The 17,779-nt window shown below is 45.8% G+C and overlaps 1 protein-coding gene and 1 long non-coding RNA gene across 3 annotated transcripts in view; one reads left to right on the plus strand and one right to left on the minus strand.

Moving 5' to 3' along the window:
- The window catches only part of LOC135921894 (voltage-dependent calcium channel gamma-8 subunit), a 56,886-nt gene extending 53,494 nt beyond the window's left edge, over positions 1-3,392 (plus strand). The window contains exon 5 of the mRNA XM_065456303.2: positions 2,911-3,392. Within this exon, the coding sequence (XP_065312375.2) occupies positions 2,911-3,143 (233 nt within the window). The 3' untranslated portion in view covers positions 3,144-3,392. The remainder of the gene's footprint in view (positions 1-2,910) is intronic.
- On the minus strand, positions 815-13,712 carry LOC135921895 (uncharacterized). Of its 2 annotated transcripts, none has more exons than XR_011508143.1 (2): positions 13,060-13,712; positions 815-1,670 (listed from the first exon to the last, which is right to left on the minus strand). It is a non-coding gene; the product is annotated as an uncharacterized lncRNA (long non-coding RNA). The 2 variants fall into 2 exon arrangements; XR_010570668.2 differs by lacking the exon at positions 13,060-13,712 and adding an exon at positions 6,966-7,050.
- Between the last annotated feature and the right edge of the window lie 4,067 nt (positions 13,713-17,779).

Raw genomic sequence — 17,779 nt, forward strand, 5'->3', positions numbered from 1 at the left:
AACATGTCAAATTTTAAGGACGAAACCCTTGCTGAAGGTGCATAAACAGGATATCTTTAGCCAGAAAAACACTTCTAGCGCAAGGTAAGTAAGTATCAAGCTGTTTCCTAAAGATTGAAGCCTCTCGAATGCTTCATACATTTGCAGGAAGATTATTCCATAATACTACGGAACGCATCAATTCTGCCCTATCAATAATCACAGTCACAGATTCTATCGTTCGTTCGCAAACTTGCTCATCGCAGCCACGAAACCATCTCAACCCTCTGTCGACTTACCAACCCCTTCTGCAGTTATTCATTTGTGGTTGCTTGCCAACGCTTGCCATAAATAGTTGGCTCAGCCTCAACACAGATCGAAGTGGAAAACGTCATAAACAAAATGTTTACAAAGTCTTACTGCTAGAGCAATAGACGTGTCCACTTCGAAGAACGTTGTCTTAAGTAGCACCTATTCGCTATGCGAGTGACACAGCGCAAGACTGTCTCAATTTCTTTGTTTATTTGGACATACAAAGGCTGGGATGAAGGGGCTAAAGGCAGATTCAATTGCCTGACGAGGGCCCCAATACCCGTACATTGAATACAACTACACATAAAAAAATACACTGATAAGGACATAATATAATGATCATAGGGTCATAGCAAATGTAAACTCAACATACAACTTACATACAACTTGGTTATACTAGTGAATGTGAAACAGAATAATATTCCTGATAAAGAACAAAACAGCACCGACAATTCGTAAAATCCTGCACGCAATGAACAAGGATAAGAGCCGCTAAAATGACCGCACCAATATACCAGCAGCCAAAACAGTGTTCCTGTAAATAATTAATGAGATCTGCAACATAGCGTTCCGGGGAAAAAAAACACACTGATGGAACACAGGAACAAAGACGAGAGGAACGCAAACAAGACAGGAAGGCCGCTGTCACGTTTTCTTTTGTGTTTTTCCCCGGAAGCGCTCGATATGCCTACGATAAATAAATACCAACTAGCCTAGCTTTCTGCGAAAATCGAGAAAAAATCCTTAACTAGTTCTTTGAGATAACAGTAATACGGCCCCAAGATCCTTTGTATGAAAATTCTGCCCTCTCAGAAAAATGTGCGCCATTTGGAGCTTACGTTGTCCCTAACGAATAATCGTCATCTATGTTAGCTCCCAGTACTCTCAAGTCAGGAACGGCATACGTGTAGGAGTGTGACAGATTTCCTGACGGGGAAGTTGCGAGAGCAGGGTGTTGAATAAATGTTAAAGCAAGCAAATACACGTAGATATATGACGACGCTGTTCGGGAACAAGATAAGCTCCAAACTGTGTAAAATGTTTTTAGACTTGAACGCTATCACGGAAGACACAATGCCTGTGCCTCGAGGCTGCGACGCACAGATCCCTGCCTACTTCGCTGCCGCAGCGAAAGAGAAAGCGACAGCGAGAATTGGCACTCGTCCAGTACACGTGGTTGGCCTCGTATGATGCCAGGCCGCGTTTGCTCGGAACCACTCGGCAGCGGTGTAGTCTCGAGGCATTGACAAATACTCCACGCGGACAGTCCACGGCACTTTGGCCGGTGATTTCGCTGCCCCGGTGTCCATCTGTGGCGAGGAAGCCGGAGGGACGAATTCTGTATTTCCTTTTTTGTTTTCTCGTCTGTGGACAACGTCCTGTCCACATGAGGAAGTGAAATACACGTACATGTAGGTACATCGACATTAAGCTGACTATAGTGCTTGAGAAAGAGAGAGAGAGAACTAGATGAGAGGCAAGGCAGGGAGGTTAACCAGACGCACTTCCGCTTTGCTACCCTGCACTGGGGAAAGGGTACATGGATGAAAAGAGAGAGACAGGAGATTGAGAGGGCACAGTTTCGCGCGCATTTGAAGGTTCGCAACGAGTCTATACTGCTTGAAGGGCTCGACATTTCAACTGGAGTGAGAGAAGCGAAAAAGTATGACTGGCACGCGCACACGCGCGCACCGTACAGTCGGACCTGCCCTGGTGGCTTAATTAGCGGCTGTAACGTTGCGCTGCTAAGCACGAGGTCGCGGGATCAAATCCCGGCGGTGGCGGCGGCCGCATTTCAGTGGGGACGAAATGCAATAATGCCCGTGTCCCGTACAATGAAGGCACGTCAAAGACGGCGTCTTGAACTAAATTAATCCGGAGTACCCCACTACGACTTGCCTCATAATCAGATCGTGGTTTTGGCCCGTAAAACCAAAGAATTTCTTTACCTTAGTTTAAACCATACAGTCGGCATTAAATGTTTTCGGAACACTTGTTCCGTGGAAATTATGAATTTGCGTTGTGCATGAAGATTGTTAATTGAATAAATCAATGCGCCAGTAACACAAACTATTGCAATATGTAACTCTGAATTCGAGGTTGTGTGGCCGGGCTTCGCGGGCGTTCAACTTTTTTTCCCCCGTAATCCTGTGTCCCGTAAACTTGACACCGATTGTACGCGCGCCGGTACAGAAACAAACCCACGCACGTACACACACACACACCACAGATGGTTTGTAGACATTGGCGCGGGTTAAACTGCGCCATTTTTCTTATTTTCCAAGTACTGTTTCGTGTGCACTAAGAAGAAGAGGACTCGTGCCCGACGATCGCGGCTCAGGGTTTCAAATTCTGTCCAGAGGCAACTTCTGAATAAATAGTTGAAGCTTTGTACGTCAGATTACCGGGTAGTCGCCGTCGGTTGGATATATCGCGTTGCGCAGTTCTTCTGGCAGGTGTAAGCTGAGGGCTGCCGCTCGTTTTTCTAGAACTCAGAGGACTGGGAGAAGTGTTTCTCGTGCCGCGGGTTTAGCTTAGCGGTGGGGGTGCTTATGACGATAGCGTTGCCAGTGATCGTGCACACAGCGGCAGCGATCTAACGCTTTTCACCCATCGCAGCCGGCGTGATGATGGTGGTGATGGAAGTGGAGAACAACTCGGCCACCTACGAGGAGCGCTACCTGACCTCGCGGCTGCCCAAGGGTTGCCGCTGGAACTTTGGCTTCTCCTACTACTTCGCCTGGATCGTTTTCGGCATGTACATCGTCATCGGCATCACCTTTATCGTCTGCTCGCGCAAGCGCAAGGGGCTGCCCGATTTGCACGACGCGCCGCAGATCATCGGGCGGTGACCGTCGAGCCACGTCGTCTGCTCCGAGTTCGCGCGTGGCTTGCCGGAAAGCCCCGTACGCGGCCGGGTCCCACGGCGTGCTGTTGCTGTCGGCACGTGGAAGCGAGAGCTCATCAAGGACCTCGCCTGCAGTGGAGATGAACGTCGTGCTCGCATAACACGCCTATTCGGAGTAACGAGGCATCAGTGATCCCAGAACGTGTAAATGCTGCGGTCTAAAAAAAAAAAAGAAGAAAGCGCTGACTGTTCAGTCCGTAAGCTTTGGTCTTTCTTGTGGACTTCTTCCACTCGATTTCATCTGGTGGACGCTAACAAGTCGCAGAAAGAAATATTTCGTTAATGTTTGTATACAGTGCCAGAAGTATGAAACGGTACTCGCGAGCGCGTGCCCAAGCTCGAGCTGCGGATTGTTTAAATAGCCAAAAGCGTGGCAGTTTGGGCGAGTTGGTATGTCATGACTGTTTTAGGCTTGTAGTGCAGCTCGGAAGAGCAAAAAAGAAAGGAGGTAGGGGTAATCAAAGGTAACGGAAAACAGAGTGAGCGCTAACTTCCAACTGGTGGTTTATTTCATGACACAAGACTACTTATACACTCGGCAAACCATATGACATCAAGAGATATCAAAGAAACCAAGCAAAAAAACCGATAGTAACCAAGTGGTAACATATTCAGACAGCCTGTGGCTGCAGTAGGAGATAGGCCAATTCATTGCTTGATAATGATAATGAAGGTGAGCTTACACATGCATGGCCCAGACCAATGATAGCCCTTGCTTCGATGATTTCTCTTGTGAGCTTATTAAGACTGCGACCAAGAATGACGCATTCCTCTAAGACAGGTTCGCAACCACACGTTTTGCAGTGCTGCGCAAGAAACCCCCCAGCTGTAATACAATTCTTGGCATTGTAACCATGTTCGCGCAGCCTGTCATTCAGACATCGGCCAGTTTGACCAGCGTAACGTTTTCCGCACTTGAGTGGAAAACAATAAACAACACAATGTGCGCACTCTGTTTTCCGTTCCCTTTGATTACTCCTACCTCCTTTCTTTTTTGCTCTTCCGAGCTGCGCTACAAGCCTAAAACAGTCTGTTTAAATAGCCAAAAACTGTTCGGAAACGCGAAAGCGCGCCTTCTCATGTTGTGAAATAGCAGCTTTGCAACCGGCGTTTCCGAACAGGCTGCTCAAAAACGTGCTAGTAGGTTAGTTAGGAACACCGCTGTGCTACAAAGCAGCAGGCCGTGCCGCTCTCCTGGAGTGGCGCTCTGGACATGGTATTGGCAATAAGCGTCATATTGTCGAATTCACCGTCTTGACTTTTCTGATGGGTCGTGAGGCTGCTGCCGCTCCTAAACGCCGCCATTGCAGAATAGACGATGTGACGGAATTTGACTGCGTCCAGGATTGAAACCTCCGGATGGCGAACAGTCCGCAGAAGTCCACGTCTCCCGCTGCGGCAAGCGCTAGTGAGCTCATTTTTCATATAATCATGCTGATTGTACTCCGCAAGAAATGAAACTTCAAATAATCGCATTTTTGCCACGCGGTAATTTTCGTCGCTAATTCCGACTGAACTCGCTTTTACCACCATTCTGCGCAATTCCTGTTTCTGCTACTGAAGTGCGCACTTGCGTTCTTGAGTCAATGACGGCAATAGGTGACCAATAGATGGGGTCTCTTTATGTCTCTTTTTTTTTTACAGAAAGCGAAGGGAACTTGGATGCAGACTATTGCGTAACTCACAAGAAAGGCGCCAATTTTTGCTGCGACAGATTTTTATCACCCACGAGCTCGTTGTTAGCTCCGGAAGGCAGTGCTTTTCGGCAATCACGGCTGCTCCCTATGTCAGCCACAAGCTAACAGTGCCACTGCTGCGGTCAGTGCAACAACATAGCCGTGCCTTTCCGACGCGTTCATGTGGATCATATTGAAGTGGTCTTGGTATGCGAACCATGCGGCTGTGTTGCTCGCGGCTGTGTCGTGAGCGTTTTCTAAATGCCAGCGCATCCAATAAACGAAGTGTTCGCAGAAGATAAAACAGGTGTTTAAGTAAAAAAAAGTGCCACGATAGCGGAAGGTAGGTGCTGGTTTTAACGCAAAGCTGGAGATGTGAGCCTCATCGCACGCCTGTGCAGGCTGTTCGAGTGGAGCGGTAAAGCAAAAGACAAGACACGTACACACAGAAGGAGAAAACGCACCGAACTTGGGGGTACAAAAACGCACCCGCATGCACAAACACCCGCACTCAAAGAGGCACGCACACGAATGTGCGCACATGCACACAAACACGCACGTACACACACACACACACACACACACACACACACACACACACACACACACATATATATATATATATATATATATATATATATATATATATATATATATATATTATATATACATATATATATATACATATATATATACATATATATATATATATATATATATATATATATATATATATATATATATATATACATACACACACACACAATTGGATCGTTTGCGAAATCTCATTGAATCTTTTGCTACACAGGAGACCGGAAGCATTTTTGTTGAGTGGAGATCGATGGCGTAGATCCAGTACACACCAACAATGTTACACAGCTCGAAGTGCCACTCCACGAATTTAACGTAGCGCAGGCGGAAAAGAGGGAAAATATGGTGCCCTCTACGGTCTGCCCATACTTCCCTCTTTATACTCAGCGGTGATTGTGTATGCTGCCTTTTTAATGATCATAATGTTTCGCTGGTCACCTTGCAGGAAGCACAGAAGGTACCAACAGCCAGCTGTCATAAAACGCCTAATATAAGCGCACATCCAGTGTCACATTTCAACTGGGCTTTTCCGTCAGCGCTAAAGACAATCCCAAACAGCTGTCCACAGCCTGGCTTGCACGTCTATCTTGCCATGCATGAGCCACGGTATGCGCACGTTGACCTTGTTGAAACAATTACCGTTGTCACAAGGTCTCGTCAGAGGGCTTGATGCAGTCTTTTTTCTTTGAATAAAGTGACTTGTTACTTGTGAAGAAAGACCCCTGATCATTACGCAGTGGTGAATAGGTATACTCTATTATTCTTTTACGCAACCTGTCACCAAATCACTAATTCATTACTTACGACGTCGGTGAAAGGACGCACACAGCCTGGCAAGCTGATTAGCAAAAGAGCTCACCCCCTGAAGTCATATGACCTCGTACTCGAAGAAGAAAACTCACCTGCGCTGGTACTGGAGCCCAGTAGGTCCCGGGCTTGGGCCCTGGACCACGACAATGTGAGTACAACTGTCCGTGCCTCGGTCCTCTTGGCAAACTGCCATCCTTGTTCGAATACAGCGTAGCTGTGCTTTTGCTAAAGGCTCTTCTAGATAACGCACGTTACTTGCATTCCAGTTATCTATCATGGGAATCGCGTACACATGGATAAGTACGCTGCGCAGTCACACAGGCGAATTTAGCGACAATTTGAATAAGTGAACGTTGTCGGCGTGCTGCTACACGGGAAAGCAAAGTATTATGTGGAATACATCATATATTTGTAATTTTAGACAATATCTTAAAAATAACAACGTGACAGATTATCATGACCGAAGACAAGACAGCATTGCAAAATACATCTGAGCGACGCACTGCTCGTTTGGCAGTGAAGTGGTGAGTGGTGAAACGTTGGCGGTTTCCATAGGCTGTTTTCATTTCAAATAGCACAGAAAGGCTTATAACATTTTCAATTAAAGAAAAAGAGCAGTTAAGAGACTTACTGCTGACCATTCATTGACAATCATATCATTTTTAATCACTTATATCTAAGCTACTTACTTTGACACAGCGAATTGAGTGTTGACGAAGCGACTCGCCTAGTCAGCTCCTTCTTCACTTAGAGTAACTATTCTATGTGGCAGCCTGCGAATAACACTAACGATGAAGTTCTCTCACTCAAAGTTACACTAAGCTTGCCTTTCTGACACGAGTTATAAGACGTGACACGAAACAGAGTGCTCCCATGTAAAAATGGGAACCAAAGCAATAATTTTATATGCACCTTAGCACAACGTGGGTGTGGCGCTTCAAGCACTGCTTAGACCTGCCATTGCGCAGACGTTGAGGACTTTAGCTCGAAATCAACTTCTCATTTTCCTATTCAAACGCAGGTGGAGCGTAGGAACGCTGCAGAAAGACAACTGCTCAACTGATCTGAATGCAACTTGTTGCACTAAAAGAAAGGGAAGTTTAATTATGCCGATATTTTGGAAGCAGAAGTTTGATTTAAGGAGTAAACTTTTTGCATAGACTGCCAAAAAATGAGTCAATCATACAACTGGAAGCAATTGCGAAGCTCATAAATGAAGCAATGGGAGCAGAAATCTTTAGAACCCTATACCTCTTCATCATCAACTTGGACCTCAATTATTTAGCACGTACATGCTAGAAGGTCTAACACGGACCAATGTGTTTTGTTAGTTTTCAGTTTGCGGGAAAGTGTTAGATTGTTTGGCTTCACCAAAAGTCATGCTTGCAAATTATTGATTTAATTAAGCCCTCTATATATAATGTACTAAATTTGTCCACTTTAGATCTAGAAAGAGGTGCAGTTTACAGAAGTGTCTTGTTTCTTTTTTTTATGGAATTGTAAACTTTATGCTTCAGCTCCTGAAATTTCTTCATTTCCGGCTTTTTTTTTAACATAAGTAGCCGGAATAATTAAACTACTCGAAAATATTGAGATACTTCTTTCTTGCAAATGCAGCAAAAATGTTTTTCTAATGTGGCAGACAATTAAATTCGGTGCTGTGGATATTGGGCAAAAGAATTTCTTCGTTGTTATTCATTTACATACGCGTAGAAATCTTGGGGGCAAAACTTCCTCATAAGTGGGCATTAAGTAGACGAACTAAATTAGTTTAGACTGCTTAAGTGTTCTTTAAAAACACCTCCTTCATTCATTTTGATGAAGGCGGTTAAAAAAAGTATAAAAAATTGAACGTCAAACTTCGTTTTTTTTTTTTTTAAGTTCCCAATCACAGCGCTGGCATGTCAGTGTGACGCCGTGGATTTCGAGGTATGGATTTAACGGATTTCAGAGAGAAATGAGACAACCAGAGGCAGAAGTTTTTGTACTTCTTTTCTTTTGTTTTCTTTATAAATAAAACAATACATCAGTCAGTCAGTGAAAGAAGGGTGTTGATCCAAGTCCCCATGAACAACAAACATGCTTAAACCTTGCTCTGTAATAAACGTCCGAGTCGCATCACTGATTTGGCACAACTTCACCAGACTGCGTCGACACCCGGGCTGTCCAGACAGGAACGCGTACGACACTGGTGTTGCACTCGAAACGCCTAAAAATGCTTTTGGGATGGCCTTTCCTTATTTTCTATTTTGAAAGGGCCTGAAAAATATAAACGGCGAGACGCAAGAAACTGAACTTTGTAATACCAGTGGCTGTCTTCTATGTGCTGCGTCCGTTTAGTGTATAAGCCGAAAAGTCAAACTCACAATGTCAGTATTCACCAAAGAAAGAAAGAAATAGGGAAAGAAAGAAAGGCTACGGTTATTCTCGGTGTTAATTAAAGGGAGCTCTTGAGTGTTATTTCCTGCTTTTTTATATATTTTACTTCATTTCTGTTTCTTCCTCATCTTTTGCGACGGTCTCCCGTGACGCTGATCGCTGAAGTTAGGCCTGATACGTCTGTCAACTTGAGCGCCGTCTGCTAGTTTCGAGGATCGTGATTCTAAAACTCGTGTTAGCAGCTCAGACGCATGCGTAAAAAGCAGACGATGAGAACACGCACACATTCTCACGTGAACAGCAGGCATACACCACACACACTCTCAGGTTCTCACAAATAGTCCTTCTGTTCTTTAGACAAGTGTTCTCGTGCGCCTTTTTTTTTAATTGCTTATTCGCACTCTCTGATCAGCCACCGGGAAACGGTCCGCTTCGGCATGAGCTGGCGCAATAATTTGCACTTATTTTCGCAGTGAAGTGCAGGCTAGAAGTGAGGATTGTAAGAAGGCAGGCTCGCATTTACTTGTATTAAATATACTTGTCAGATTTCTTGTGTGATTTTCTCGCGTACAGCATATTAACAACGCAAGGGTAGCAACGTGGTATCAGACAGAGAACCCTTACAACTACTTTCTCGGGGAAAGTGTAACTTGACAAGTGCTGCAGGTACCGCAAGTGAAAGTCTTCAAGAAAAAAGAAAGAAAAGAAGGTGTTATCGTTATTACTTTTAGCCTGTTTTATTTATCGATATGTCCTCCACAGAGTTCATGCGGTTAATTTTTCGCCGTCGTTCTCGTCGAACCGAGTTGTGGTCGCACAGAAAACTATTTCGGACAGATCGAGAGAGCGGTTCAGCAATCACCAGTGTCGTCATCTGGTCCCATTGTCTGCATCCGTGATGCGCAGCGAACATGCATATATATATTTTAACACACGAGGCATGGCGCAACCATACCATTAAAAACTTGGCCGCCAGAAATTGCATTGCTCTCGTTTGACTATGCCGGACAAGTAGTGGGTACTCGGCGAATGCCGAGAATGTTTGATCAGTGTGCATGGCAGTCAAGCGCGTAAAGAGAACTATAACGCCTTCAACCATCGCCAACAAGATCAAAAGGGGATTTAACCATACTGAACTTCAAAATAACGCGGCTCTGTAATGGAAGCTACGAGGCGGGCTTCGATCCTGGAAACTGAGCAGATGTAAAGCAGACGTAAAGCACGATCGCGGCCCTGACTTCAGCGTAGCTTCCACTGCAGTACCACACCACGTATATCCAAAGAGACCATAGTAGCACCCGCACTCATTCTTTCTCCAAGAGCGTAAATGCGCATGCGTACAAAAAAGACGTCGTAGGCCCAGTTTGCACTCGCACCTTAAAGCGACACAAAAGAGCAACATTAATAAGTTTAAATAGGTAAAGTAATAATTGAAGACTATTTTCAATTGTTTGGTGGAAAAACGTCGTTCACGAATTAAAAAAAAATGCAAGCAGAAGTTTCTTTTTCTTTGAAGTATCGCCGCAGGAGCCTTAGCGCCGTTGTACCTGTTTGAAGTCACAGATTTCAAAGTGTTTTCTCGCATGTGGGCCAATTTCAATAGAATGACAGACTAAAGCATCTAGAACAGGTGAGTTTGAGCCTTGGATTCTTTTGAAATACAATGTGGTCGTTCTTTAGTGGTAAACAATTAACCAATACAGGTGTCTACGCTGTCAAAGAAGTGCATTACGACACAGCGAGCTGATGAGAAAACTTCAGTGTGCTTCGCGACCAGTATTTTGCTTTAACGTCTTTTATGGCTCTCCAAGCCATCTCTCACAATCATGCAGAAGTCGCCATACAGCCTACATTAGCAAGTCACTTTTTTCCCTCTTTAGTGAACATCTACGCAATGCAACCCTTATGAATTTACGTTTAGTGCCCAGTATGCACTTATGCAATACGAGTCCACCGCCATCGAGTATCGAGTTGGCACACCCTCTTTTCGCTCCCACGTTATCTTTTTTTGGTTTTCTACAACGCAGGAAGGGCGGGGTCCTTGTTCACACCGTACAAGATGTGCGCTGCTGCTAACAAAGGTACATGTTGCGACGCAAGAGATCAGACCTGTTGGCGTCACAAATTCGCGTGTTTGCAGTGACAAAACAATAACTCGCACCCGATAACAGACACGCCGGTGTACAGGCAGCCTCTTGTGTAATGTGTGCAGGAAGGTTAGTGGCGGTCACCTGACCCGTCAAAATCGCGGGCGGGCTGACATCACAGCGATGAGGCGAGGCAACCAGGTGTCTTTTCGCAAACACTCGTAGCAACGCCAGTTTCAATATGCCGATAACATGGAACATGTGTCGTCGACGATCGTACAGGCAACCTAAAAGGAGTTGCGCTGAACGGAGGAATGTAATGGTTCTCGCTATGTTTGGTTACTTTAACCTTTCTGTCAACGTAGGCAAACTGGCGCTAGCTACACCAATGGATTTGCTAGACGTACTGAAGTAGCAAGTGTTCCCACAAATGCACTGCTTCGTATTTCGTTGCAAAGCAGGCATCTTCGGAAGGTACGAAATTTCCTTATCGTGAGTCCGTGCTACAGCGCATTACTGCCCTGTACGATCACATCTGTCTGTTGGCCGCCGTTACTGTATGCCTGCATGCTAGTACAAAAAAAAAATATATGGGGTTTTACGTGCCAAAACCACTTTCTGATTATGAGGCACACCGTAGTGGAGGACTCCGGAAATTTCGACCACCTGGGGATCTTTAATGCGCAGCTAAATCTAAGCTCACGGGTGTTTTCGCATTTCGCCCCCACCGAAATGTGGCCGCCATGGCCAGGATTCGGTACCGCGACCTCGTGCTCAGCAGCCCAACACCACAGCCAGTGCTAGAACAAAGCAGATGGCCAGTACCATGGGCCTAAATTTAGAATGAGGCAAAGTTCTAGACGCGAGATTAGGCTGTGAGGTAAAGCGAACCTGCACCCAGCGCACGGATTGTATGTAGCATGCACTGTATGCCACATTTGATTTTTTTTTCAGGGAGACAAGCTGAACAAAATACGACCAGTTGGACACGTTGACAAACCTCAATATTCGACGGGTCAAGCTTCTTCCAGCAGCACAGCTTAAATATCACGGATGCGTATACGTATAAAAATCTATTCAATTCAAGGTGTCTCATAACAATGTCAAGGAATCGGCAAACGATAACAAGCCTAATCGAGCAATAGTTCACGCTCTCGATGTCAAATTACTTGTATGTATGAAAAGTTACCAGCAACGTTCGGAGATTTCGTGTACCACTTGAATGCTCGAATTCCAGCTTTCTTACGCAGCCTTATTCTCGAAAAGGAATCAGGCGCAACGAGCGTTCCGTACATCTTGAGTCGGTTATATTATTCTATCAAATTGAACCCGAGTATGCAATGATTCGAATTGTTCTTTCTTGATTTAGTGATTGCTCGCATACACCTTATGTATGCGATTTCAATTGTATTTGAATGCATTATCTATTATTTTATCAGCGCTTAGATCCCAGTATTGTCATTACAGTATCTTTTGAGGAACACAACTGGTTGATTTTACATATCAGCGAAGTTCAAGTACACCATATAAAACTTTTGGAGCCGCTTTAAGTAGGTGCAACTTGCAACTCGTAATCCCTCGTGCAACGTTACTGTGATATGGCCCTTTGGCAAATAAATTTGCACCACCTATGCAACTCGCAATTTTGTTATCAGTCTCCTTTTACTGGCCGACGAAAGCGTACATGTGCTCAAAGCCAGGTTTACTTTGCCTTCGTTATTTGCACACATGGAACACGCCTCTTAACGGTAATCTTATCGCGGCACCATTTCTGCGTACAAATCGCAGCGCCACGTATGTTACAGCATCCAACAATCATTTCCACAATGTCAAAAGAAAAGTTATTAGAACGGGATGCAGAGCTTTCCTGAGCAGTCAATTGCTTGTGGATGATTTAAGGATATTATGGCTTGGCGAAAATTACTAGAACAACACGGAAACTTATGCGGTTAAACGCTACAGTCGAATTCGCTGGATTTACCGTGCACATGTTTAGTGAAATGAACAGGTACCTCTGATGATGAACGGTTTAAGGTCAAGTTATGGCTACAGGGGTTGATGTCGGACTGTTTGCGCCATTACACCAGCAGGCTCATGGATGGTACAGGCTGATCGCAAGACAATGGACAGAAGGACTGCAAGCAAACAAATCAATGCCTGCTTTCTTACGTCTGCTACGATAGCATGTGAAAAAAAAAAAGACATTACCACCAAACTCTGCCGCTGCCCCATTCCTAAAAGCCCGCGTTCTCGTAGACGGTGCCTCACAAGAATGCTTAACGTATTCGTTTCAGCGCTGATAGTTAAGCCTACTTACCACCTTAAGACGCTTTGGGACCATGCCAGGAAGTTGCCTCTGTTCACGTCGAACGCGCTCGCCTATCTTAAGGTAAACACGAAATTTCTCAACTCGAGGTGGCAACTACCTCACTGCGCATTGCCTTCTTCGGAGCAAACGTTCTGAGCTCGCGCTAGCACGTGATAAACTGTACAGCAGTCACCGGCACTGACGTTGGTACTTGTCTGGCTTCAACACCATTGAAGGGCAGATGTGCGTCTCAGCTCGCTCGCAGGCTGGCGGAGTATGCGTTCGGGTGCCACATTTTCTGACGATACACTTCATTTTACATTTTTATCGGCCTTCGTTATTGGCTCGGACACCGCCGCGGATGGCCTACTCGCAGGACAGACGATAAGAAATGAAAAAAATAAAGGCATCTTACCAAAATACGGCGCCTTATGCTCTTGTTCAACGCGGAAGTCGCGTCATAATCTGACACTACGTACCGCTTTAGCGGTTCCCGCTGCGAACGCAGCGATAGGTGGCGGCCACGACATCATGTCATGTCCTGAGCGGTCGCTTTTGGTGCCTACAATCCGGGAACCGCAGTGCTTTCGAGATTAGTTTGCGTTACGGTACATTAGAATGGTCGCTTTCGAGCGCTCTAGAGCTGCTCCGGCGGAGCGGTTTGCATTCGGCTGTTCGAAATTGAGGGCTCGGAACATATTCGCCCTATTCATCCAGAGTGCTGTGCTCCAGCTAAGAGCGCTCGGGTATACGCTCTCAACTTCGAGCTGGGAGCGCCGCTATAGCGCGACCGAGATCCGACAGAATCTCGATCACGTGACCGCTCAGATTGCTCGGAGAGAGGCAGAACGTTCGGCTGTGGCCAGCTTTCTCCGGTTCCACTCTTCAGGACGCTCCGCATCGCTGCAAATCGATTTGGAGCACGGTAGCAACCAGTCGAATGTAGTCGTGCGCAATATGACAGGGAACACCGCATTAGCTTTTAGCCAACATTTACTCATGATCTGTGGATTCCAACGTCAGATGGTAATTCGGAACAATATAACTGAGTTTTCTTTCTCGTCAGACAATTAGCTTCACGGAAGACTTCTGCGAGGGACGTGTCTGTCTAGTCAGTACAGTTTTTTTAAAGTAAACGGCGTGTTCCCTTTAAGTTGCTCGAACTTTATCATTAGTCTGATCGAGCCGCCGCCAGGGGCCTGTGATGCGCAAAAGACCAATTAAAACGCGGCTTCGTCCGCAGGCAGACGAGCCGTCATTTGAGCAGCCACCGAGGTGAAGCTCGTTCTGGGGCCCTATTGTCGAATTGCCTTACAAGCTCCGCTTGGCTCAGCATGCCTACGCGGCGGAAACATTACGGTGCTCTGTAATAGCGCCCCCGGTTTCAGACTAGCGTCGCTTAGCAGAAGGACAGCCTAATATACACGCCGGCAACTTACAGTGTGGCGAAGTGAAACGACCCTTCAAATAATTTTCGTATAATCGTGCGGCGCCGAGCGGACGATTGTGGCGGTAACAGCGACGTGACAGTTGTCCGAGTCAATGACGAATGGAGCAAAGAATGTGGCAGAAATGACTTGCATCAATAAACAAATAAACAAACAAAAGAATACGGCACCACAGGAGGCATACGCACGATAAATGTAGCGGCCAACCTTAGAAGGCAGTACGGAGCTTGAAACTGACCGTATACGTTTGCGGAATCATTGCCGGTGGCGCCATCGTGTTCATGATGAGTGCAATCAAATTGCGCACAACTGCTACTTCAAATGACCAACTTTGTTTTACTTAGCCGCTAGTGCAAAGCTATTGTCAGGAACGTAAGCTTCCTGAACGCGAGTCGAAGGGTCCGAGGGAAATCTCGTCAGGGAAGCTTTGAAGAACATATCTGAGGAGGAGCAGATCCACAAGGTATGGCCGCTGTCGGAGTAACCACCACAGTGTCTACACTGCCTCACTCCGTGCCATGCCCTCACTCTAATTTTTCAGGAAACCCTGGTATCCCACCTCCGGGCCGTCTTGGAGCCATAAGGCACCGGACTAGGGGCTAAACTGAGACACTTATTCACCCTGTATCACGAAAGCATAGCGACTTTCTTTTTTGCTTTCTTTCGACGTGAACACTCCCGCAGCCAATAACACGCATCTAAATTTTTCTGGTTGATCAGAGTGCCGCCATCAAGGTTGATCAAGATCTCGCCATCAGTGCTGATGTTGCTGTCCATGCCTCCGGTCAATGAGGACATTGTGCAAACGGCAATGCGTGAACTATCGGGTCAAAACTGTACGTTTGAGTCGGAAATAAAGTAAAATATTAGGAGGCAACCTAGACGAATAAGGGTAAACGCCCGTAATAACGCATTGACCGAGCAATAAAGATTGTTCATTAGTACACGTATAGCTTATATTTAGTCTTCCGTCCATTGCCGTATGTCATGCTTTGCCATCTAGTCGACATGACGCAAACAGCTCCTTTACTGCGCGGCATTGGCTGTAATCACTCTTTCTGATTAGAAGCTAGGCGAGTGCGCCAGACGCTCTCATCGTATCTGGGTGTGAATAGCGGAATAAGTTGCGCATCTGTGTCGAAAAAAAAAATTTAATGTACGCGTACCACCTACGCGCATAAAATTTTCGGCAAAGCCCTACCATGCACAAGGGAAATCCCTAACTCAAGAAGGCAAGCGTAGTTTTTCTTTTTTTTTGGCACGTCCAAACATGGTTGGTAAAAATAAACAGGACATGACTAGACCATACCTAATACTGGAAAGTAATATTCAAAAGAAATTGTAAGACGCTAAACTTAATAGCAGTTTTACGACTGCATAGGCCTTGGCACAATTAAAAAAAGAAATACGGCAGAAGGCATGGCGTATAGCTCTTGATACGCAGGTGACCTGGGAATAACAGAGCCGTGGACGCAGTTTACGGTGAGTTACCTTTGCGCCACAAAACGCCAACCTTTCTTTTACCACCCATTTTGCCCCAGCCTCCTTGAGCAACAGAAATTCCTTTTCCTTTGGCGATTTCGCACTTAAATTATCACATCGTGACCGAGTTTCATTCCCTAACTAACAAGAACTTTTTCAACTTAACTTTTTTTGCTCGTGGCTTTAGCCAGTCATTACTGTCGTTCTAAAACAGCGGCGCTTTCAGTGCATCATTTACTTGGCACTATACCAGTATGGCGTGCTCGGGTCGACAAAATGTCCCTCTGATGAAAAAAAAAAAGAAAAAAAACCTGAACCCTGACCCTGAACCCCTGAACCCAAGGACCTGCGAGGATAATCTTGGCATAGTTTCGACGCGGCTGAATTCTCTTCGCGGCAGAGTGGTTCTGGCCATGTCTGCTGCGCATGCGTGAATCGGAAGAACGCGCTTCAGTCACAGCTGCCTGCTGTGTGAATTTGCTTGAGATCGCACGCGCACTTTTTTTTTCCCCCTCGTTCGTGTGTTTATGCAAGACTTGGTTCGTGTTTTGTTGTGTGTTGCGTGTTTTATAAGTGTGACAGACTCTAGGTGCCAGTATACAACCGGGGTAGCTTACGTTCGCCGAGAGCGCGGTTAAATGAAGGCAGGCGCCGGTCGACGAAACAAACCTGCGCGCGCACGTGACCTCGCTTCCACCAGAGGGCGTCGTTGATACAGGAAGTGCAAGAACAGCAGAAAGATTAAAAAAATATAACGGGCTTGGTTGCACTAATCACCTTGCAATCTCGAAAAGGATGCTGCAAAAGTTCATTCATCCCCCCAAAAAACCAGAGATAACGGCGATACGTGAGACGTCCTTATAGTAAAAGTAATGTCAAATGAATGAATGGTCACGAACTTTGACCCGTTTCGGCAGACCAGCGCTGGCACTGAATCCACCAAATCGCGAAACATAAGCGAGTGTTTTTGGCGCGAGATCCCAATGGCGAAACTCCTCCTGTTGTTCGTTTAAAGTTTGTTGCATGCGTCATTATTTTCGCGTTATTCAGACCACACCCTCCGGCGTATCGCTATACGATGCATGTACACTCCCATCGAAATGCATAGTGACCGCTGTGTTTACTGCAGTGGCGCCGCCTTCGCAAATTTTTGACAACAGTCGATGATATGGGCCATGGACGAATTTCGCCGCGTGGTCTGCTGTCCACATGCCACACGAGAACATTGTTGAGACGCATTGAAAAATCCTATTGCCGCGTTAAGTCCACCCGGCAAACGTTGACAAATGTTTGTAAAAGTGGCGCCCTATGTAGATTCAGGTGTTGGCGCGTTTTGGGCAGCCATTCTAGTCTACAGTACGCAGGAGGGTACGTTTAGGCAAGAACTACGTTGGCGCCGTGGTCGGTACTCATGAGAACTTGGAGCCTCATAGAAACAGACAGCTTTCTTGCGCACTTTTAATACAACGCAATAAGCCGAAGTCACGCAACGAAAGGAGCTTCATGAACACTCTATAACCACTTAACAATTTGATAGGCCCCGAAGCAGGCGCATCTTAGCTGTAGATTTAAACTTAGCTTTCAGTCAGATTTACGCAGAGTTTCGTGTCCGCCTCTCTTAGTAGTGTAGAGCCTTGTTCCTTTAATATGGATGAGAACCACAAAAAATCCACTTAATCGTGAAGTATATGACGTAGTGTTTTTGGCGCAAGAACCCAATTGCGAAGATGCTTATGTTTGTTAGAGTTTTCTGTACGCGTCATTAGAGTATGCCCAGGCGACTCTGGTATCTGGGTCAT

The sequence above is a fragment of the Dermacentor albipictus genome, chromosome 8, assembly GCF_038994185.2.
Source record: "Dermacentor albipictus isolate Rhodes 1998 colony chromosome 8, USDA_Dalb.pri_finalv2, whole genome shotgun sequence".
In the NCBI taxonomy this organism is placed as follows: domain Eukaryota; kingdom Metazoa; phylum Arthropoda; class Arachnida; order Ixodida; family Ixodidae; genus Dermacentor; species Dermacentor albipictus.